Source organism: Schistocerca nitens, chromosome 5 (genome assembly GCF_023898315.1).
Source record: "Schistocerca nitens isolate TAMUIC-IGC-003100 chromosome 5, iqSchNite1.1, whole genome shotgun sequence".
Classification (NCBI taxonomy): domain Eukaryota; kingdom Metazoa; phylum Arthropoda; class Insecta; order Orthoptera; family Acrididae; genus Schistocerca; species Schistocerca nitens.
Window position 1 is genome coordinate 396,555,309 of NC_064618.1, and position 24,336 is coordinate 396,579,644.

General features: G+C 37.3%; 1 protein-coding gene across 1 annotated transcript in view; it reads right to left on the bottom strand.

Annotated features, from left to right (window-relative positions):
- The window catches only part of LOC126260061 (ribokinase-like), a 65,661-nt gene that overhangs the window by 35,529 nt on the left and 5,796 nt on the right, over window positions 1-24,336 (bottom strand). Inside the window, exons 3-4 of the mRNA XM_049957252.1 lie at window positions 16,934-17,060; window positions 10,152-10,316 (exon numbers count right to left, since the gene is read on the bottom strand). Of these exons, the coding sequence (XP_049813209.1) occupies window positions 10,152-10,316; window positions 16,934-17,060 (292 nt within the window). The remainder of the gene's footprint in view (window positions 1-10,151; window positions 10,317-16,933; window positions 17,061-24,336) is intronic.

Consider the following 24,336-nt stretch of genomic DNA (forward strand, 5'->3'; position numbering starts at 1 on the left):
TCTGGAGTTCCAACAGATAATGGGGAATACTGTGTCAGATTTGGCGCCAAACTGAATAACTTCCAGTATTCATATTTAATGTTTAAATGAGTAATAAACTTTTCTTACAATGCTGAACACTTTACCCACACTGATATCTACATAACTACAATTTCAATTATCCAAAATTGTCCTGCAATAATTAGTAAAACATTCAATTTAATGTTATGAGTGATCGTCAGACTTACCCAACCAATCACAAAAGTGTGCCCTGTGCACGCAGGTGGGAAAGAATTAGGACAGCTCATCCAGTACAGTATTGCCATCAAGAGTGTGAATATAAGAGGGTAATCCCAAGAGTAAGGTCTCCTATTTTTTATAAGTACATAGAACTGTTTATTTCCACAATGGTTTACATCAGTTTACAGCTTGAACATTTAGCTATTTTTCGACATAATCACCATTTCTGTAAATGCATTTTTGTAGACGCTGTGGCAGTTTTTGTATGCCGAAATATACCAGCTCACCGCCATGCTGTTCAGAAAGTTATGAACCTCTTCTTTCACCTTGTCGTCGGTGCTGAATTGCTTTCCGGCCAAATGTACTTTTAACCTAGGGAACAGATGATAGTCAATGGGCACCAAGTCAGGAATATAGGGTGGGTGGGTGATTATGTTCCACTGAAACTGTTGCAGGAGAGCAACGGTTTGCCGAGCAATGTGTGGGCGAGCGTTGTCATGGAGAATGTGTACGCCCTTGCTCAACATTCCTCTTCTCTGGTTCTGAATTGCCCATTCGAATTTTTTCAGAGTCTCACAGTACCTGTCAGCGTTAATTGTGGTCCCAGCGATTCAGATCCGACAACGAGGCGAAAGAAGAGGTTCATAACTTTCTGAACAGCATGGCGGTGAGCTGGTATGACATGGGCATATAAAAACTGCCACAGCGTCTACAAAAATGCATCGACAGAAATGGTCACTATGTCGAAAAACAGCTAAATGTTCATGCTGTAAACTGATGTAAACCATTGTAGAAATAAAGAGGTCTACGTACTTATAAAAAAATAGGAGACCTTACTTTTGGGATTACCCCCATATATGCTGACTTTTATGCTGAATGATGCAACATTTAGCACTGAAGAAATACGGAAACAGACATGATGTATTGTTTTGTGAATGTTTTAGTACTTGACGGCTTATAATCAGTCTATGTGACTGTTACTGTGATTAGTTATTTCTGACTGGCTCTCAGGAAATTCATTTTCCTAATTTTGGTTTAAATTAATACATGAGGTGGCATCCCATGTATTGAGACTTTATTATGGCACTGTAATATTGTTCCCAAAAGCCACACCCAGATTCTTTAGATTGCATGTTAGAAGCTATAGCTGAGGGAGAAGAACTTCAATAGGACAGCAAGACAACTTTAGGACAAGCAACGGTAAGCATGTCTCCTCCCGGTTTTTTTGCATTAAAAATGTTACAACAGAAGAATGGAAGAAGGAGAACATATTAAGAAGAATGCAGAAAATGAACAGACAGGCAGTGAAAATGCCAATGATGATGGTTTGCTGATGCTTCTACATCAACGTCCTCTGCAGAATGACTCTCATTGCCCTTAGTGACGATACACGGGTCAGAACAAGAGCAGAAAACATTACTAAGATTCAGATGTGTATTGTAGAGTATGTCTCACGGAAGACCATTAACCAAATGTTCCTGATTTAAGGCCATTCCTGTATGGAATGTTTTATAAGTTTTCTTTCTCTCACTCAAGGCATGAATTTTGGTTCCATGACTTTACACGATGAAACCTAGGACTACCAAGTTCAGCAATAATATAGTTGAATGTCCTCTCACCACCTGTCATAACTGAGAAATATGAGATTCTGCAGCAATTACTTCCATTTCTGCCTCCAATTTATCATCCATTCTATATAAATCTTATACCAAATCAAAAATATTTGTTCATCATCATCATCATCTTGATCTCACGGATTAGCATGTTGTCTATCCTGAACTCACAAACAAAATCATTCCCATCTTTTTCCAGGTCTTCCAGCATCTCTTTTGCCATTCAGCTTGTATTTCAGGATCTTCTGAGGAATTCTGTGCCCTGGTCTTCTCATGAGGTGTCGTCTCCAGTCTTCACAATATTTCTGAACTTTTTCATTCAGGCTGAAAATATTTAATTCTGTTATAATATCTTAATTTCCAATCATATTTCTTCTTGTGCAGTACTTCATCTTTCTTAGGAACCTCATCTCTGCTGTTTGAATTTATTTATTTTGGTAACCCAGCTTTCACTTCCGTAGGATAACACGGGAACCACCATTACTTTACAGAATTTCACGATGGTTTCTTTTTGTACTTTATGGTCTAATGTTTTGCCAATGGTACCACAGACAGCTTGGAATCTGTGTATTTTATTTTCAATATCAGAGTCAAAATAAAAACTTGAAGCAAAGCATAAATATGAGATTTGAGACACTTGTTCTGGAACTGAAGTGTCCAAAATAATTTTTGATCTGACTTGATGTTTTCCTAGGAATGCCATTATTTTTGTTTTGCTGCTAGAAATTTCATTCAGCTGTGTACTGATCTTTGGAGGTCATCACCAATCTTTCGAACAATAATGATGACATCAGCGAACCAAAATACATTCAGGTATTCATCATTCATTATCTTAGTTAATTAGTTAGGATCTTCTGTGGATCATTTTGCACAATAGTCCACAATGACGTGGAATGAGTCATTACAGATTCACATAGCAAATTAATTTGTAAATATGGTTACATTCTGAACATTTCTAATTCTTTCTTTCTTTTTTCGGAGCCACCACATTTTACACATTACAGTAATTCAAATTCTTCTATGAAATAGGAGTTGTCAAGGAGAAACTTTGTGAGTGAGACAGTTCACAGAAAACCAGTCAATGACACTTTTAAGATCTTTGTTTGCCTTTTCTTCTGTTTCTGTATGTATGCTTGGATTGATTACAATGCTAGTGTCATCTGCAAAATGAACTGATTCTGCTTGTTGTATACTAAACAGAATCAAAAGTGGACCTAAGATTGAACCTTGGGGGAACCCCACATACATGTTTCTCCCCAGTAAGAATTATGTGCCTGGATTATATTGCTTAAATTACTGAGTACAACTTTCTGCATTCTTTTGGTCGGGTATGATGTTATCCATGGTTTGCTATATCATCAATCCCAATTACCTAAGAGACTACTGTGATTCACATAGTCAAATGCTTTAGACATGTCGTAAAAGATATCAGCTATAGCTATTTTATTATTGTGCTTGTAAAATATGGTTAGTGAACATGTAAATGGCATTCTCAGTATAGCAACCCTTCTGAACCCAAAAGTGTGATTTGCTAAGGATACCATTGTTGATAACATGAGATACTATTCTAGAATACATCACCTTCTCAAAAATTTTTGAGAATGATATCAGCAGTGAAACACGTCAGTAGTTATTGACATCTCTCTTATCACTTTTCTTAAAGCGGGGTTTAACAAAGGCATATTTCAGTCTCTCTGAAAAAATGCCTTGAGTTAGTGGTGCATTACATATTTCAGATAAGACTGGACTTATTACACGGAAACAAATTTTTAGTACTCTATTGGAAACACCATCAAAGCCAGATGATCTTTTATTTTTGAGAGAATGTATGATTTTCTTAATTTCAAAAGAAGAAGTTGTAATTCATTCATGTGATTGAATTTTATGAATGTTACATTGTCAACATACTGCTGTGAATTTGCTCTTGAACTGTCTGTCCCTATGCTTTCTACTATATTTAAGAGATGATTATTATATGCATTTGCTACCCATGGTCCTTCCACTCAGTTCAGCAGTGCTGTTGTGTTATTCTGTGGGCAGTTGTCCTGTCTCTTGCTTCACTGCATTCCGTATTGCCTTAAGGCTGTTGTCGAAAGTACTGATTTCTGACATTAGGTGCATGTTCTTTAATTTTTTTAAATAACCTTTCTTAGTAAATTTGAGTATTTTTGGCAGTGTGCAAATTCTGCAGGATCCCTACTTGTTCTTGCCAAAATTTACATTTTCTTTTCCCTTTCACAAGATACTTTAATGCCTCTAGTAATCCATGGTTTTTTACCTGGCTGTTTAGTGTCCTTTCTGACTAGCTTATGTGGAAAGATATTGTCAAATAATGATATGAATTTACCATGAAACAGATTAAATTTAATGTTAGCATTTAGTTCATTATAAATTACATCCCACATCATCTCCTGTAAACTATTCTTAAAAACATCTGTCCCAGAGTCATTAATTATTCTAACTGATTTCCACTGAGGAATATCCATACTATAAGGTGCTATGTTATTTATCCTGTGAAATTGAGACAATTTGTTACTGTGGAAACAGCTTTTCTTGCTTTGAGATTCATCAAAGAAAACATTATCAATTATGATCATACTATCTTTATCCATCCATGGTGGAAAGTTAATTATAGAGCCCAAATTGTAGGATCCAAATAAGGTTTCCATTTCAGTTTTTCTCTCGGAGTTCTTTAGAACATCTACACTGAAGTCACTACAGACTGCTGCTGTCTGCCAGATAGCATATTAAGGAATCCAGATTCCTCATAAATAGTTCAATCACAGGTATCTTGCTAAGTGTGATGGCTCCCAAGTGTAGCAACAGGCCCTGCACTCATATGAGATTTCGTTTCAGTCAGCTCAATTTAAGAGTTCACACAGCTCACAGCAGCATTTACCAGGGCTGGTCATGGTGCTGCAGGACCTCCACAAACCTCTTATTTGTGTGTGTGCTACTCCTATTTCATCCAAGTCACTCCTAATGCAGTAACTACTGTTTTTAGCCAGGCTGTTCCTTGCTCCACCAACTATACGAACCTGATTCTCCTTGCCAAAACCTCTGTCCTGTGTCACCTGGCTAAGGCTAGCATTTGGCTTCACAATACTTGTGACCTGGTACTTTATTTGCCATAAGTCTATTACACCTTCCTGTGACCTACAGCTGGAAGAGCTGTACTCCTACTTCAGGCAACAAGTCAAATTTATTGAATACTGTTAGCTCAAATGTAGATGAAGTTGAAGAGCTGTTCCCCTTTTGCCCATTGCTTGTTACCTTTACCCAGTTCCCAAGATCTTTTTCCCCCTCAATTTACCTAGTTCAAATTTTGTGAGCTCTAATTCAGCCTGAAGGGCACAAATCTTTGCCTCCTGCCCAGTGATTCTCATTTCCTTGTTGCTTTTTTCTAAATTTCCATCTGCAAAGAATGAAGTAAATGTAAATGTTAAAAAGGGTGGGTGATAGTCCATACTATTGCCTAATGCCTTAGTTAATAACTGAACAATGGTAACTCTAAGGAGGAATATCAACAGTGTTGGAAAAGACAGACTGCTACTCACAATAAAGAAAACACTTCAATGTCTGCAACTTGATGTGTCTTCTTTATGGGATAGACATATCCCACAATAAAAACAAATAGGAGTATTTGTACGTATATGTTCTCAGAGCTTATGTTTCTTACTGCAACATAGTTGATTCATTTGCCTTATCCCCTTCATAATACGATTAATCAATGAAAGTTATGAGTACGGATTAATGTAGTATGTGAAAAAAGGGCAAAATAATGTACTGAATTGCTGTGGGTCATTTCAAACCTGATGATAATCAGGGTCAAAGGCATGTAAGTGACATCCTTGAAGGCAGAGGGGTGTAGACTATGGGTAAAAACATAACTGTGGACAACATGCTGAATTTAATTTTCAATGATGCTGTACATACATACAACTTCATTAATAACCACTACATATGGGTGGTCACTGTAGACAATGTAACAAATGAACAAAGAATTTTAAATCTGATACAAATATTGAAGCTCTTTTTCCTCAGAATCATGAATCTGTCACTTGCATTCCATTGCGTATACACAACTCAATTTCAAAGCAAAAGCAAACAAGGCTCAATCTTTGTCTGTATTCCATGAAAATAAGTCTTCCTGCTATAACAAACAGTATAAAAACAAACAAAAAGGGCCATTCCATTTGATTCATTTACAAATACAGTACTTAAGAAATAAATTGCACTTGCTGCAAGCTTTCGCAGTACACAAGTTTTATGATAACAAAAAACTTATTTCCTGACCAATACTGCAGAGTAACTTCACTTGATTTAGCTGGCACTGGGACACAATATGAGTGCTCCATGAACACCACAATGAAACATAGTGTTAGGTGTCTATTGGCCACTGAATGGAGAGTTGGATCTTTCTTCAACATCTTCATTAAGATAATTGGCCAAGTTGGACACAATGTGTGTGTGTGTGTGTGTGTGTGTGTGTGTGTGTGTAGGGAAGTTGGACACAATGACCAAATAATACTTAAACATTGACACAAATTCCTATAATAAATTACTACATACATTTAATTCATATAATCTTGCAAATTTAATAACTTCAGGTAGCCAAACCAATAGATTTAACTTCCAGTGGGATAGAATTAGCGAACATGAAGATGACAGGCTTAAGTTTAGTAACCAAGTATTCCACTTATTTAATCATTATTGCCAACAAATTAATTACTTAAATGTGGATCCTCCAGAAACTGCTAAATTAATTCAGCAGAAATGAAGCCTAAGCACTGCAAACATAAATCACCAGAGACCAGAACTTTGGCAGAATACCTTTTGTATGTTTCTGTCATTTCTTAATATAAATTACTAATCACCAAAATAAATGCTTTTTGTTGTCTTTCTGATTAGCATTTATACCTTTATTATTTAAAAAGAACGAGTGTCATCTGAAAATGAGGTACCAGTAGGAAACTGTTATAACTATCGCTAGTGTTTACTTGGCTTCTATCGGATCACTTATCCTTCAGAAGAAACAATGAGTTCCAAAACTAAAACATGGTTTCACTATTGTTCAAAATTTCTCTCCCTTTCACTTTTCATTGTCATGTTGTGCAAAGTAGTTAGTAACATGTCAAAATTCAGTTTTCCTTTAGACAGTGAATTGCACAGTTAATTTAATATTTTTGGATCTGATGCATTTTCTACTGTCAGTAAACCACATCCAAGCAAAAAATGTGAGCCTTCACTGAACTATGAAAAGAAATAATTCATTTCTCAACATACCAGAACTATATACAAAAATGAAAGGCGGGGGGATGAAGTTTTCTTTGCTTCCGATAGCAATTGCAACACTGACTCATAAATTGTGACTTCCATTCAACTAATGTGAAGTTTTTATTGACACTGGAATCTATTTGTGGAAACTACGGAATCCTACACTGAGACAATTTTTAGAGAAGTATATGGATGAATTTGTGCCCAGTGAATCAGTTTGCAAAAATGTTACTTAAGTGAATGTTACGATAAAGTAATGAGAAATCATTAAAGATGAGGTAAAAAATAAAAAGTAATGGAATTCAATTGAATGAGTCAAGTGATCCTATGGGTCATTTCATTGCCAATGTCATTGTTGGACCATTTGATCCTTCAGAAGGAGAATCCTGCTTACAACAGAGTGTCAGGAAAAAGCCAATAATTCAATTATCACACAATTGTTTATTTATTCATTGCAGTTAATGTGGCCTGAAGAATTTAACATGAAAATACATTACCTTCCGTCTCAGATATTGTACCATGCATAAGAAAGGCTGGGCTAACTTTAAGACTGCTATTAGCAAGCAAACTTTATGTGATCTGCATAGCACATGATTTTCACTAGTGTGAGAGAAGATATGGAATTTGTTCCCAGATGCTGACAAACTGATTTCCAGTGTTCATAAGATTTTTGTGAAAGCCGAGACACGGATTCTGACGTTTAAAGACTTTGCTTCAGATATTTCTCTGCCTCCTCAACATATCTTAATGAGATGGAGGACATGGATTTCAGTGACAGTTTACTATGTTCCAGTTTCCTGAGCATAGCTAAGCTGGTCATCAATCTGGATGATGAAGCATCTTCAATCAAAGCAATAAACGAACTTCTCGAAGCTTTGGAAGTAAGAAACGACTTAACTTTCATTCCAGCCGAGACTGGTTTCTTATCGCACACCAGTGATGTGCCAGCTTCAAGAAATAGGGCAGCAAAAATTGTGGATGACGTAGTACAAAGATTGGAGAGTGTTCGGGAAACATAGTTCATCAGTTAGAGGAAAGAGAAAAAGAGGTTTTTCGAAAAATCCTGCTTTTGGCAAACCTTGAAACACTTCAAGAATTCTACAACATAACAATTATGTTGCAGTAGAAATGGACCCTACATACAACAGTTCAATCTTTTATATTTGCTCCAATTAACTCTGTAATTGATCAGTTCAATCTTTTATATTTGCTCCAATTAACTCTGTAATTGACGGACTGAACAGAGGACGTTTTGGTAGGGAGGACACAGCATGTTATCTCGGATGGAGGGTTATTGTCAGATGTACAAGTAACTTAGGGTGTGCCCCAGGGAAACGTGTTGGGACCCTTCTGTTCATATTGTATATTAATGACCTAGCAGACACTATTAATAGTAAAATAAGGATTTTTGTAAATGATGCAGTTACCTACAATGGAGCACTATCTGAAAGAAGCTGCATAAATATTCAGTCAGATCTTGATAAGATTTCAAAGTGGTGCAGAGTGTGACAACTTGCTCCAAAGGTTCAGAAATGTAAAATTTTGCACTTAAAAAAACGAAAAAACGTAGTATCCTATGACTATAATATCACTGAGTCATTGTTGGAATCTGCCAACTCATACAAATATGCGAGTGTAAGGAATGATCACACAGGTTCAGTTATGGGTAAAGCAGATAGACTTCAGTTTACTGGGGAGGTGCAATCAGTCTACAAAGGTGATTGCTTCCAAAATCACTCATGCGACTGGTTCTCAAATATTGCTCAAGCGCGTGGGGCTGGTAGGTATTGAACGTATACAGAGAGGGGCAGCACGAATGGTCACAGATTTGTTTAATCTGTGGGAGAGTGTCACAGAAGTATGGAAGGAACTGAACTGGAAGACTCTTGAAGATAGACATTAACTATCCTGAGAAAGCCTATTTATAAAGTTTCAGGAACTGCTTTAAATGATTACTGTAGAAATGTACTGCAACTCCCTACATATTGCTCACATACGGATCATGAAGGATAAGAATAGAATAATTACTACATGCACAGAGGTACTCAATCATTCTTACTGCACTCCATTCGTGAATGGAACAGGAAGAAACCCTAATAACTCGTACAATGAGATGTACCCTTTGCCATGCACCTCACAGTAGTTTGCAGAGTGCAGATGTAGATGTGGATATATGGTCTGGGCTATAGGGAGACCTGTCGTGATGCTCTTATCCAAAAGAAATACCTAATTGTATTTATATAAGAAACAAACACAGATATTACAGACAAAACCTAAATTAAAAGTAACACAGCATAATCCATAAATGAGTGCCTCAATATAGTACAACTAATTGCCAGAACCCATAAGGTCACATACTGGGCTCACATTTAAAACAAAGGTAAAATCAGTCCTTGTAAATAAATGTCTGCATTAATTAAAAGAATATAAGCTAAATATATGATGTATTTAACTTTCTAGGTAAATATGATATGTATTAAAACTCTGCACACAAGTGTGATATGTGTTAAACCTTTAAACACAATACGATATTTACAAAAGACATAATTTGATGACTACATGCAAAAAGAAATGTAAATAAAGAAAATACTGTTGTTATTTCACCATAGATTTTACAATATCCTTTCCAAGATTAAAAAAATAGTGGAGCAATTAACTGAGGAGAACTGTAAAATGAACAATACCTTGCAATGAACTTATCTAACAAGTCAAACTGCCACTAGCACTATACAAGATTTTATGGTAACTAGAAAAATGAAAGGAAACCAAATAATACAAGATTAAATCTGAGATTTTTACAAACTAGAGCCCTTTATTTTGTATTCTCGGGAGAATGTTGGAACATGTATTTCATAGATATGGGATGAGAGGGACACCCAACACTTCTTAAGAGATGTGGAGAAAAACATTTAGGAAGAGGCAACACTGGGGATATACATCAAGGAAAAAACAAAAGGTTCATGACAGAAGGAAAAAAAGCATTGTGATAAAATATATCTGTATTACAAAAAAATTCATCATGAGGAAATTTCTAAAGCTTACCCTTATTTCCTTGCATGAGCTGAAGAGTATGCATTGTAGTCTTAAGAGGTGTCTCCATTTGGAAAAGGACAATCTTAGCATTTATAATCATTTCCTTGGCGTTATTTATGTCTTGTTCATCAAGATATGTATTAGCTCCAGGTACAATCACTATCTGGTTTTCCCCTGCAGAACAAAGGCACATGAATATTCAATTTACAATTGATATGGATTTCAAATTGTTTAAGAGATACAATTACATATGTTGCAGTAAAAAAGTAACTACTAAGATATGGACATCACATTCTCCTGAGTTAGGGTTTTTTCTGTCAAATTGACACCTGCACCAACATACAGAACCAATTCATGTTCTAACAGAACTAATGTGTAGAGTCATCTTCCTAAGATACTTGTGGAACACACAACTGCACCAACAAACAGCAATTACCCAGACAACTATGCTCTGGAGTTGTTGTCCAAAGTACTTAATGAGAAACAGATGGGAGAATAACTGTTTATTAGTCACATGCATTGACTATATGTCAAAACTAGATAAGTCACATTCACTACTGCTTAATTTGTAACACAATAATTAATTTATCGTTAACTTTGAAACCAAGTTTACCTTTGGCTTCATAGTTACAAGAGAGAGAGAGAGAGAGAGAGAGGTCACTGAATTAAGGAATAAAATATTAATTTATGGATACTAACAAAACTTAAATCAAATAAAGAAATTTGAGATGGGTAGTGAAAAGCCTCTTGTCGAACATTTTGGATTTTGAGCAACTGAAATTTTTATGTTCAATTAGTAAAAAAAGGGCGGATTTCTATCTCTAAATTTGAATGAGTTATGACAGGTTGGATAATAGTGACGAAAAGTAGGTGTTTTTGAGATAATGCAATTTAAAGTTTCACTTTAATATCACTGTTTCACTTTATTATCATTGTTTAATTTAATATATTGAAAGACAAATTATGCATATGTTAAGCTTAAAATGTTCTTTGTAAAATGGTACAGACTTTTTAAGTTAATATTACACATTACATTATTAACACCTTTGTTACAGTGTACAAAAATTTAAAGCCAAATACATTGGCCTAAAATTGATAAAAAATTGTGTACCCTGCACAGCAACTTATATGGCACAATACTGGTATTTTTATTGTATATTATCGCAACTTTGAGACTAAATTCGGATTCTGAAGCAATTAATGGGTCCAAAACTACCTAAAATTTTCAATTCACAAAAACTTCCAATATTAGATTACTGAGATTGCAGATTTTATAGAGGCCAAAAGATCTGATTTTCTGCTTTTAAATTACTTATGTCCAAAGGGGTTCAAATTTGTTCACAACCAGCATTTTTGCCTCTTCTTCTTAGGTTCTGGAATATCTGGCTGATCAGGTTCTTCCTCAGGATCATCATTGTCACTGACTTGAGGTTCTGCTTCAGAGCCTCATTCTGTTTCAGGACATAGATTGTCTTTTTATTCCTCTTTGCAATATGTCTTGATGTTTTTAAAAAGATAATCTTGTCATTGCATTGTCATCCCTGCTGGCATTACCGCACAGGAAACTGTAATGGGTCCATTTCCTTTGGGAAAGATGTGGTGCACAAATTCATTTCCATCAATTTCCATTTTCAACGTACACTGTCTTTGCAGCTAATGATGAACTCAAAGTGGATATATTTAGTTATGTGTAGTACTTTGTTAGCTTAACTACTCTTTAAGATATTTAGCCAGTCACATGTATTCACAGTAAATTCTCCTTTTTCATTTCTAGCAGAAACAGCAGAGTTAACATATGTTGTAGCTGTAGGTTTTTGTTGCTACAGTAACGTCAGCTGGTAGCTGGCATTTTAAGAAGCCAACTGCAAATAGGTAATATTTGTAGGCATTTACAGCTCTAAGGAAAAAGGGACCACTTGTCTTATTTGGTATGATTGTACTCACAAAATGTTCTTTTTTATACAGAGCTCATCTGAGTTCCTTGAAATGCCTGTAAAATTCTGGTGATACTATTTTGTGAAGCATTATATACACAGCTGTAATATTTAGAGAAGGGCCTCTTGTTGGGCCAATGTTATTTCCAATGAAATGACACAACTTCAGAGACTTTGTTGGTCTCCTACAGATATGATTTTATGCATACCAACTGAACTGGTGAGGGAAAATTTATACCTTGGTCAGGAATTGAACCCAGGTCTCCTGCTTACTGGGCAGGTGGGTTAGCCACTAAGCCACCTTGGCACAGTGGTGTGTAAGGGGGAATTTACAGTAGACTGGGAAGGCAGTGAGAATTTGGATTGAAGGGGGAGGCATGCCAGGGTAATCCATGCAGTTGAGTGAACCACTGTGGTGACATGGTTTAGTGGCTAACAGACCTGTCTAGTATGAGACCAGAGTTTGATCCCCGATCTTGGTACAAATTTTCTCTCACTGCTTCAGTCTGTATATTATTATTTCCCCACGCTGACAAGAGGTCCATTTTCAGAGGACTGACATTGATTGCTTTAATGGTGTTATTGATTCTTTTGGATTCAAATATATATATATATATATATATATATATATATATATATATATATATATATATAAAAAGAAAGATGATGAGACTTACCAAACAAAAGCGCTGGCAGGTCGATAGACACACAAACAAACACAAATATACACACAAAATTCAAGCTTTCGCAACAAACTGTTGCCTCATCAGGAAAGAGGGGTAGGAGAGGGAAAGACGAAAGGATGTGGGTTTTAAGGGAGAGGATAAGGAGTCATTCCAATCCCGGGATTGGAATGACTCCTTATCCTCTCCCTTAAAACCCACATCCTTTCGTCTTTCCCTCTCCTTCCCCTCTTTCCTGATGAGGCAACAGTTTGTTGCGAAAGCTTGAATTTTGTGTGTATATTTGTGTTTGTTTGTGTGTCTATCGACCTGCCAGCGCTTTTGTTTGGTAAGTCTCATCATCTTTCTTTTTAGATATATTTTTCCACGTGGAATGTTTCCCTCTGTTATATTCATATCATAATTTGAACCCAACAATGACGTTTGTTATTGTCACTGTTACATTTCGAAGTCTTTTCTGTCGTCTTATTTCCTCCTTCTGTTTTTGCCAGTAGTTTCCCTTTGTATTCACCTTCTCTTTTTTACCGTACTCCACTATACAATTTTATCCCGCCGATATATACTCAACAATACGTAATAATACGTAACCCACTTCCAAAACATAACCAAAAAAATTTTTTCTTCCGCTACTGCTAAAATCCACCGTTTCGAGTTCACAAACATTTCCTTTCAGCTATTAAACAACCTTTTCGGCTAGTTTTAATAACTTTTGCTTTATTTCGATTTCCGTTTTTTCACATCACCGATCATTTTTAGCCGCTTCCCACAGGTTTTAACGTCATTATTTCTCCACCAGACAATTGTTAGCCTCATTTCCATAATCTGCCACCACCATACCACTACTTTTAATACATCCTCACGTAGTTTTTTCGAAATTTTCCCGAATTTCTCCACCCTTTAACGTGTTTTGGCGGCAACACAACCACCTAACTTTTATGCACATCGTTATCTACCTACACCATTTCACCACAGGATCAACATAACCCAGCTCCAACCAACCCCTTTTCGCCTCTTTTCACACCAGATCTCCATTTGCTTCCTACTTCACCCTCACCCTTATCTCTCCCCACATATTTTTATATTCATTTTCATTTCAGCCTCATGTTACACTTTCGACCTTCTAGTACCATGTCACCCGCACAACACCCCCACAACGACCCCATTAAGTTTTATTTACATTCCCTCCGCAGACATGCCTTCGCCCTAGCCAGATTACGCTCCCATATTCTATTTTCTCAGGCTTGTCTCACATTTGGCATTACCCCCAAAGGCCTCACACTTAAAGTTCCCATCTCTGGCTGCAACCCTTCCTTCCATCAGTCCCTTAAAATTTAAAATTAAAAAATAAAAAATTGAAGTCTTTCCGCTCCCGGGATTGGAATGACTCCTTATCCTCTCCCTTAAAACCCACATCCTTTCGTCTTTCCCTCTCCTTCCCCTCTTTCCTGATGAGGCAACAGTTTGTTGCGAAAGCTTGAATTTTGTGTGTATATTTGTGTTTGTTTGTGTGTCTATCGACCTGCCAGCGCTTTTGTTTGGTAAGTCTCATCATCTCATCATCTTTCTTTTTAGATATATTTTTCCACGTGGAATGTTTCCCTCTGTTATATATATATATATATATATATATATATATATATATATATATATATATATATATATATATATATATATATATATATATATATGATGTGACTTACCAAACGAAAGCGCTGGCACGTCGATACCATATTTATATGGTAACAAACACAAACATACACAAAGAGTTTGGGCAGAGATGTCAGATATATCTGCGCTGGCAGGTCGATAGACACACAAACATACACACAAAGAGTTTGGGCAGAGATGTCAGTCGAGGCGGAAGTGCAGAGGCAAAGATGTTGTTGAACGACATGAGGCTCCTTTCAATTTCTGTCTTGCAAATAAATATGGTAAATATCTAAATCTGCACATACCCACAATGCCACTGATAATGATGTGCAGAATATGGACAAGTGTGTAGACACTTCGCTGACTGCCTGTCTAATGTTCTATGCAAAGCTTAACAACACTATCAGAACTGAATGGACACACTGCAGTTGTACCAGATGTTACATATCATGGCAATTGTCAAATCATTTGCCTACACAATGATATATGTATGTGTAAAAAATAACTAAGGCTCATTAAAAAGTGAAGTCATGTGGCATGAGTAGCAGGGAGGCCCTGAAGGCCATGTTTGGTTGACTAACTGGAAAGGTTTTTCCTATCCTCTGTGCCTGTAGAAACCTTTCCTTCACAAATTACGAAAGCTGAATGTGTAACCATATCTGTTCAGAGTAGATGACTGTAATGGTGTGTGTGCCTATTTTGTGTTGGAGGTGATCAGAGAAGGAAGAGAGTGAAACCTGCTGCTGGCACACTCCTCTCGAAGAGCACCAAGGGGTCCACCATGCTTAACGTCCCCATCTGACAGATGGATCACCGTCAACAGTGTCATATGCCCTCACTTCATGAGACACTGCAGAAAGATTTGGGATTTAATCCAGGACTTTGGCACAGAGACTGGTGATCAGGGACATTATACCACCACCACCACTCCTATCGCCTCTGCTGTAATGGCAAAGGGAAAATTGTCAACAGCATGCAGCATACCTGGGAAGTCACCCTTTCAAATACTGAACAGCTCCAATGGTGATTAACTTTGCTGATCTGACAGAAACCGGTGTATCCAACTCGGCATCACTGTTAGCTACTGGATCATTCATTCTGGGCATGCAATCCTATTTCCTCTTGAATGAGAGAGCTCCAATGAGAAGAAAGCATTGGACTGAACAGAGGCAATATGGAAGTTTCTGAATCTGCCAATCCGCTTTAACCTGTGATGTCATCTAGATGGCGGACATCTATTTCCAGCATACACAATATGGAAACCAAAATGTCACTAAATACACCTGCAAACAAAGATATAAAGATGCGAAGTATTTCACTCTGACGAAAAACAAAACTAATGGGGTAACTGAAGGCAGTAAGGGGTTTAGGTCAGGGACAAGTTAAACATACAATATTAAGGATAACATTACCATTCCAAACCAAACACAAACGAAATACAACAAACACGAAATCCTTGAGAACAAACACACACACACACACACACACACACACACACACACACACACACACACACAATCATTACTAAACAACACTGAAAACTGCCACATCCACTCATCCCTGGTTTGAGAAGCAGCAACTTCATTCCTGCACACTGCTAACACATCACACATTCCACCAAGAGGCCATATAATTGTAGAAATTCAATTGTATGCACCTTACTGTCATCCACAGCAGCAACCAACAAATGATTAGTAAATTTTGTTTAACATCCATTAAAATAAATAAACAAATAAAATAGCTTTCAAACTATTAACAACATGACAACCTAACAATTTCAGAACCAAAAACAAATCTGCAGCCAATAACTAATAGCATCGAAATAACACCCTATGAAGGCAACAAAAACAAATTCCCACAACATTGAGTGACGCTCAGCACTAAGTCCAATGCTGCAGTAATATCACTCAAAAACAATTTAGAAACATAAGCATCCCACAGTGTGTCACCGCTTACTCCAACATGCACTCTTCAAACACAATCCATTTCAAATTTGCTGCACCTCACCTCACTTATGTTGCACATCACACTACAGTGTTTCCAAGCCAACGGGTGGAATCAGGCCCTTCCACTGACCTGAACAACACACTAAACTAGCAAATTACGAAGCAGAATTGCTGGCCAGTATTTATCTTCTAAAGAGAAATTTGTAGTACTGCTGATGCACACACGGAAAAGTAAAACTGAAATACTATCTAGACTTTGGAACTTACAGCTTCTTTGCCATGTAGGACGGAGGGATGGGTTAGGGAAGACCAAAAAGGAAAGGCAGGTCAGTAAGACCACCAGAGGAGAAAGACCCACCTCGTAGTGAGGATGAGAGTGCACAAAGACAAATGGACAAAACTGCTCGGCACTGAACTAAAAACCAAAAAATATTTTAAACTTTTTATCAACACAATCATTTCCAAGAGCATGCTTTTCAGTTAGCAGCAGATTCTTCTCAAAACAATAATCATTGCAATAATCAGTGTTGTGTCCAGGACTGAGCAGTTATGATTCAATATACAGTCATGATACTGACCACTATCAGCCACTGTTATCTGGGCCATTCCACTGGAGACACCTTTCGTAATTGTGACATGCTTTGTATTAATCCCACCATTCTGTAGCTCCTCGAGGTACTCCTTTGCGAACACATCATCACCCAACTGCAAAAGTGAACATATAAACAAAATATCATCTGTTTTAAATGACTGCTTTCATAAAACTGCATTATTTTTTCCCTTAAATCATCACTACACTGGTAATGCTACAAAAAGCTTAAATTGCTCTGCCACTTCTTTTTTCTTTACTTTTTTCTGCCAGGGGTGTAATGGGACATTATATGGACACCTTTGAGATTCCATAAACAGTATCAGAAACATATAGATGCTCAATAAGTTGCAATGCAGGAGGGCAGTGGAACATAACATTAATGGCATATACTTTTAATACAGTTTTGTTCAATCAAGTAATGATAATTTTTAAACAGAATTCTGTGCCTTCTCTAAAAACTACCTAGAACATATCATTTGGAAACACATTCCTGATGAAAATATATTAGATCTGCTGGTAAAAAATAGATCTGACCTCTTTGACGCTACTGCACAATGGTGGAGAATATAGCACAGAGTCACAGATAGAGAGACGCTGAATGGAACACATTTGGCTGAAAAGAGGGCAATGCATGAAGCCTTCAACGATTACAGTAACAGAATATTATCAAAAGATTTCTCACAAAACCAGAAGAAATTCTGGTCATATGTAAATACTGTTAGTGGCATCCAAGTTAAGAGTCCAGACCCTTATGGATGAGTCACAAACTGAAAATGAAGGTAGCAAATCAAAAGGAGAAATGCTGGATTTCATTTTCAAATGTTTATTTCCAATGAAAAATCCACAAGTAATATCCCAGTTTAATACTTGTGCTACTGCACAGATAAATGAAACATATTAGTTTCAGTAGGGCTGAAAAACAGCCAAAATTGTTAGAACAAAACTCCAGGGTCCAATGGAATCCCTATCAAACTATTTATGAAAAAAGCAGTTGAGCCAACCCCTCTTTTAACTACAATATACCACTAACACCCCCCCCCCCCCCCCCCCCGAAAGAAAAGAAGTCCAATGGTTGGAAGAAAAGTACAACTTACACCTGACTACTAGAAGACCAGTCCACAGAACTACCATCCAATTTCCTTGAAATCCATTTGTTGTAAAATCTTAAAACACATTTTGAACCAAAACATAATGAAGTGTCTTGAATGGAATGACCGCCTCCATAACAACCAGCAGGGATTCTGAAAACATCGATCATGTGAAATCCAACTCACTTTTCTCAAATTATATCCTGAAAGCCATGGATCAAGGAAGTCAGGTAAATGCAGAATTTCTTGACTTTCAAAAAGTCTTTTTACTGAGCAGCACATAAGTGCTTATTATCAAAAGTCTGATGTGTGGGGTATAATACAAAATTTGTGAGTCAATTGATGATTTCCTTGTAGGGAGGATGCAGAATGTTATCCTGAAAGAAGAGTCATCAACAGATGTAGCAGCAACTTCAGGTGTTCCCCAGGGAAATGAGTTGGGACCCATGCAGCTCAGCTTGTATAATAATGATCTTGCAAATGATATTAGAGCCAACTTTAGACTTTTTGCACTTCACAAAATGAAAAGAAAATGTAGTATTCAATGCCTAATATATCAATGAGTCACAGTTGGAATCAACCAATTCATACAAATACCTGGGTGTATAACATGCAAAAACGAAATTATTAATCTAGCCACAGACAGTGAAATGTTTGGTATAATAAATCCTAATACAGCGAATGATAGAAAATCTAATTTTCCCAGTCATGATCATAGAAAAGGATGCTTAATTCCATTTATGTGTGACGTAAACAAAAACTTTGAATTTGTGAAATTATACAGAAAGTATGCTCACAATGAAAACAATCATCCCAAGTGACCAATTGGATGTGAAGCGCATATTAATTGAGATATATTAGGACGAGGCATTGTGGATAACAAAACAATGGATGTTGTCTTCTATTTAGACAGTAACAGAAGAGGCTTAGCTGAAACACTACACTATCAGGGAGGACTGATGAAAGAAATTTTAAAAGTCTGTCATTATTGAAATCTGGTATTGCAAAATCAGTGCATAGTAATATTCTGTGGTGTAAATGACGTACATAAAAAGTGCTTTTGAAGCTACTCAAACAATGAAGAGACTGTTGTTGTTGTTGTGATCTTCAGTCCACATACTGGTTTGATGCAGCTCTCCATGCTACTCTAACCTGTACAAGCTTCTTTATCTCCCAGTACCCACTGCATGCAACCTACATCCTTCTGAATCTGTTTAGTGTATTCACCTCTTCGTCTCCCTCTATGGTTTTTACCCTCCACACAGCCCTCCAATACTAAATTGGTGACCCCTTGATGCCTCAGAACATGTCCTACCAATCGATCCCTTCTTCTAGTCAAGTTGTGCCACAAATTTCTCTTCTCCCTAATTCTGTACAATACCTCCTCATTAGTAATGTTATCTACCCATCTAATCTTCAGCATTCTTCTGTAGCACCACATTTTGAAAGCTTCTATTCTCTTCTTGTCGAAACTATTTATCATCCATGTTTCAATTCCATACATGGATACAATCCATACAAATACTTTCATAAATGACTTCCTGACACTTAAACCTCTACTTGAAGTTAACAAATTTCTCTTCTTCAGAAACACTTTCCTTGCCATTGTCAATCTACATTTTATTTTGCTCCCCAAATAGCAATTAATCTGATTCCCTCAGCATCACCCGACTTAATTCAACTACATTCCATTATCTCCGTTTTGCTTTTGTTGATGTTCATCTTATATCCTCCTTTCAAGACACTGTCCATTCCGTTCAACAGCTCTTCCAAGTCCTTTGCTGTCTCTGACAGAATTACAATGTCATTGGCGAACCTCAAAGTTTTTACTTCTTCTCCGTGGATTTTAATACCTACTCTGAATTTTTCTTTTTTTTTTTTTCCTTTACTGCTTGCTCAATATACAGATTGAATAACATCGGGGATAGGCTACAACCCCGTCTCACTCCCTTCCCTTTCATGCCTCTCGACTCTTGTAACTGCCATCTGGTTTCTGTACAAATTGTACATAGTCTTTCGCTCCCTGTATTTTACCCCTGCCGCCTTCAGAATTTGAAAGAGAGTTTTCCAGTCAACATTGTCAAAAGCTTTCTCTAAGTCTACAAATTCTAGAAACATAGGTTTGCCTTTCCTTAATCTATTTTCTAAGATAAGTCGTAGGGTCAGTATTGCCTCACATGTTCCAACATTTCTACGGAATCCAAACTAATCTTCCCCGAGGTCATCTTCTACCACTTTTTTCATTTGTCTGTAAAGAATTCGCATTAGTATTTTGCAGCCATGACTTATTAAACTGATAGTTCGATAATTTTCATATCCATCAACACCTGCTTTCTTTGGGATTGAAACTATTATATTCTTCTTGAAGTCTGAGGGTATTTCACTTGTCTCATACATCTTGCTCACCAGATGGTAGAGTTTTGTCAGGACTGGCTCTCCCAAGGTTGTCAGTAGTTCTAATGGAATGTTGTCTACCCCCGGGACCTTGTTTCGACTCAGGTCTTTCAGTGTTCTGTCAAACTCTTCACGCAGTATCATATCTCCCACTTCATCTTCATCTACATTCTCATCCATTTCCATAATATTGTCCTCAAGTACATTGCCCCTCTATAGACCCTCTATATACTCCTTCCACCTTTCTGCTTTCCCTCCTTTGCTTAGAACTAGTTTTCCATCTGAGCTCTTGATATTCATACAAGTGGTTCTCTTTTCTCCAAAGGTCTCTCTAATTTTCATGTAGGCAGTATCATCTTAACCCTAGTGAGATATGCCTCTACATCCTTACATTTGTCCTCCAGCCACCCCTGCTTAGCCATTTTGCACTTCCTGTCGATCTCATTTTTGAGATGTTTGTATTCCTTTTTGCCTGCTTCATTTACTGCATTTTTATATTTTCTCCTTTCATCAATTAAATTCAATATATCTTCTGTTATCCAAGGATTTCTACTAGCCCTAGTCTTTTTACCAATTTGATCCTCTGCTGCTTTCACTATTTCATCCCTCAAAGCTGCCCATTCTTCTTCTACTGTATTTCTTTCCCCCATTCCCGTCAATCATTCCCTAATGCTCTCCCTGAAACTCACTACAATCTCTGGTTCTATCAGTTTAACGATCTATCAGTTTAACAATCTCCATCTTTTTGCAGTTTCTTCAGTTGTAATCTACAGTTCATAACCAATAGATTGTGGTCAGAGTCCACATCTGCCCCTGGAAATGTCTTACAGTTTAAAACCTGGTTCCTGAATCTCTGTTTTACCTTTATATAATCTATCTGATACCTTCCAGAATCTCCAGGATTTTTCCATGTATATAATCTTCTTTAATGATTCTTCAACCAAGTGTTAGCTATGATTAAGTTATGCTCTGTGCAAAATTCTACCAAGCAGCTTCCTCTTTCCTTATCTTCCTTTTCCTACTGTCGAATTCCAGTCCCCCATGAAAATAAAATTTTTGTCTCCCTTCACTATCTGAATAATTTCTTTTATCTCATCATAAATTTCATCAATCTCTTCGTCACCTGCAGACCTACTTGGCATATAAACTTGTACTACTGTGGTAGGCGTGGGCTTCGTGTCTATCTTGGCCACCTTAAAGTGTTCACTATGGTGTTTGTAGTAGTTTACCTGCACTCGTTTCTTTTTAATTCATTGTTAAACCTATTCCTGCAGCTATTTGATTTTGTATTTATAGCCCTATATTCACCTGACCAGAAGTCTTGTTCCTCCTGCCACCGAACTTCACTAATTCCCACTATATATAACTTTAACCTATTCCATTTCCCTTTTTAAATTTTCTAACCTACCTGCCCGATTAAGGGATCTGACATTCCACAATCCCATCCGTAGAATGCTAGTTTTCTTTCTCTTGATAACAACGTCCTCCCGAGTAGTCCCCACCTGGAGATCTGAATGGGGGACCATTTCACCTCCAGAATATTTTACCCAAGAGTATGCCATCATCATTTAACCCTACAGTAAAGCTGCATGTCCTTGGGAAAAATTACGGGTGTAGTTTCCCCTTGCTTTCAGCCGTTCATGGTACCAGCACAGTAAGGCCATTTTGGTTAGTGTTACAAGGCCAGATCAGTCAATCATCCAGACTGTTCCCCCTGCAACTACTGAAAAGACTGCTGCCTACTGTCCCCTCTTCAGGAACCACACATTTATCTGGCCTCTCAACAGATACCCCTCCGTTGTGGTTGCACCTATGGTACGGCTATCTGTATCACTGAGGCACGCAAGCCTCCCCACGTATGGCAAGGTCCATGGTTCATGGGGGGAAGCTGAAGACAATAAACAGAATAAAAGATCCAAAAGTTATTGTAATAGGGTTAAGTCATAGGCATGATGTAACGGAATAGCCTTGTGTAAACAAGTAATCCAGAAAGCCAACAAGGTTTACCAAAATAATCTGCATATCTATGGATAATGTTTTTTTTCTTGATACGATTTGGAAAGAATGTGCTTCACAAAACATGGAATGCACTTAAACAGGAAAGGCAAATCCTACTTACATTAAAAAACCTGTTGTGTTAATGAAAACCATTTACATAAACAGTAAAATATGCACTCCAATTCTACTGGGAGCAACAGAACACTCATGCAGAAGAGGTTCCACTCAAGGATGTAACCAGTAACTGGTTATTGAAGATAAGCCTGCTCTCATACATGTAGATGCCACAGAAGCAACAGCTGTAAATGAAGCAGCTTTAATAATATTGGCAGAAGGGGAATTAGTGTCAGCATCAACAGCTACAACAGCAGCAGTAACAACAATAAATGTGAAATCAGTAGGACCAGAAGATCCAAGATACAGTGAAATGGACAAAAGGAGAACAACTGTGATAAAAGGAGTGCCATTACCACAAGCAGGGCAAGAATCAGCGGCTACAGCAGCAGTAGCAGCAACTGTAAAAAAACTGGCATGTCGTAGCAGGGTTGCCCCTGTGAAATTCCCTGACATTTCCCTGATTTCCAAACAAATTTTAGGATTTTTCCCTGACAAGTTTTGAGATCTCAATAGTAAGTTAAAATGTAAGTTGACAATCTGTCTTTGCAGCTACGGTACAAGAAACAATAGTGCAAACAAGGAAATACCTATAAAAAAAACTTGCAAGCAAATGGCGTATCCTGATGAGCAAAAATCCTAGGTACTAACAGCAACATCACTTGCAATGAACTGTTTTTAGATGAAAAAAGCAAGCCAAATGATATATGTGTTTCAGTAAGACCACTGATGTTATTTTATTTCAATAAAACAAAACACATTTGGTGACAAAAATATGCATTTCCTTGGAGTCATAAGACAGACTTAAAATACCTTCACTGGTTTCAGAAATAACCTCAGGAAAAAGTAAGCCTCTTGAAGGAAGTGTGTAAGGAGGGGAAGAATTATGTAAAGTAAAACTGTAGGTGACTTCCAATAAAATGTTGGTTCTATTATGTTTGTTATTGTCGGCTATTGCCCACTGTGTTATATCTATTATTTTACAGGTATTGTGTGAATTTCCTTTCAAGAAATATTTGAGTATATATTGTACAAACCGCCAGCAACTGACATAATTCTCTTCTTCCTATCGTCCATACTTTCTGACATATAAAGTACCTTTGAAGTGCCAAAATGTACTAGAACAAATAAAAGTCTATAAAATGCCACACTGCACAACATACTTGCGATGAGACAGTTGAAGTTCCTGAAATCCATCAGCTATGGCCTCTGGTCTGTTGAAAAGCACTACAGTCCCAGGTACATGGATAAGCCACCAAAATACACTGCATTACATCACACACAAACAGACCCAGCCTGCGGGTAGATCAGTGAGACTAGATCCAATGAGCAGGGCCTGCACATTAGTGGGAAGCAAATGGCTTCAGATCAGCAGGCCTGACCTATTACAGATACCTACAGAAATGGTCTGCAGTTTTGGTCCATCTTGGAAATCCACTCATGTGACCAGCTATTCACGAGCCACAGAAAGCATATTGATGAAATGTGACCACGGTGATCAAGCCATGCAACAGATAACTTGTTCAAATACTCTGAGAATCAATAATGTGGATAAGTAGCAACTCACCATGAGCCACAGACAGGCACATAGAAAAGACAATCATCCTCTCGCAACTCAATTTTCAGCAATAACTTGTCAGAAAATGAGAGCACACACACATTCACACAATCAGCCACAACTCATGCACACATGACCACTGTCTAAGGCCACTGCATCTACCTGCTACGAGAATCAGATCCAAATAAACTACTCCTCATGATTCTTGTCGGCAGCTGCTAGGCTACTGACAAGAAG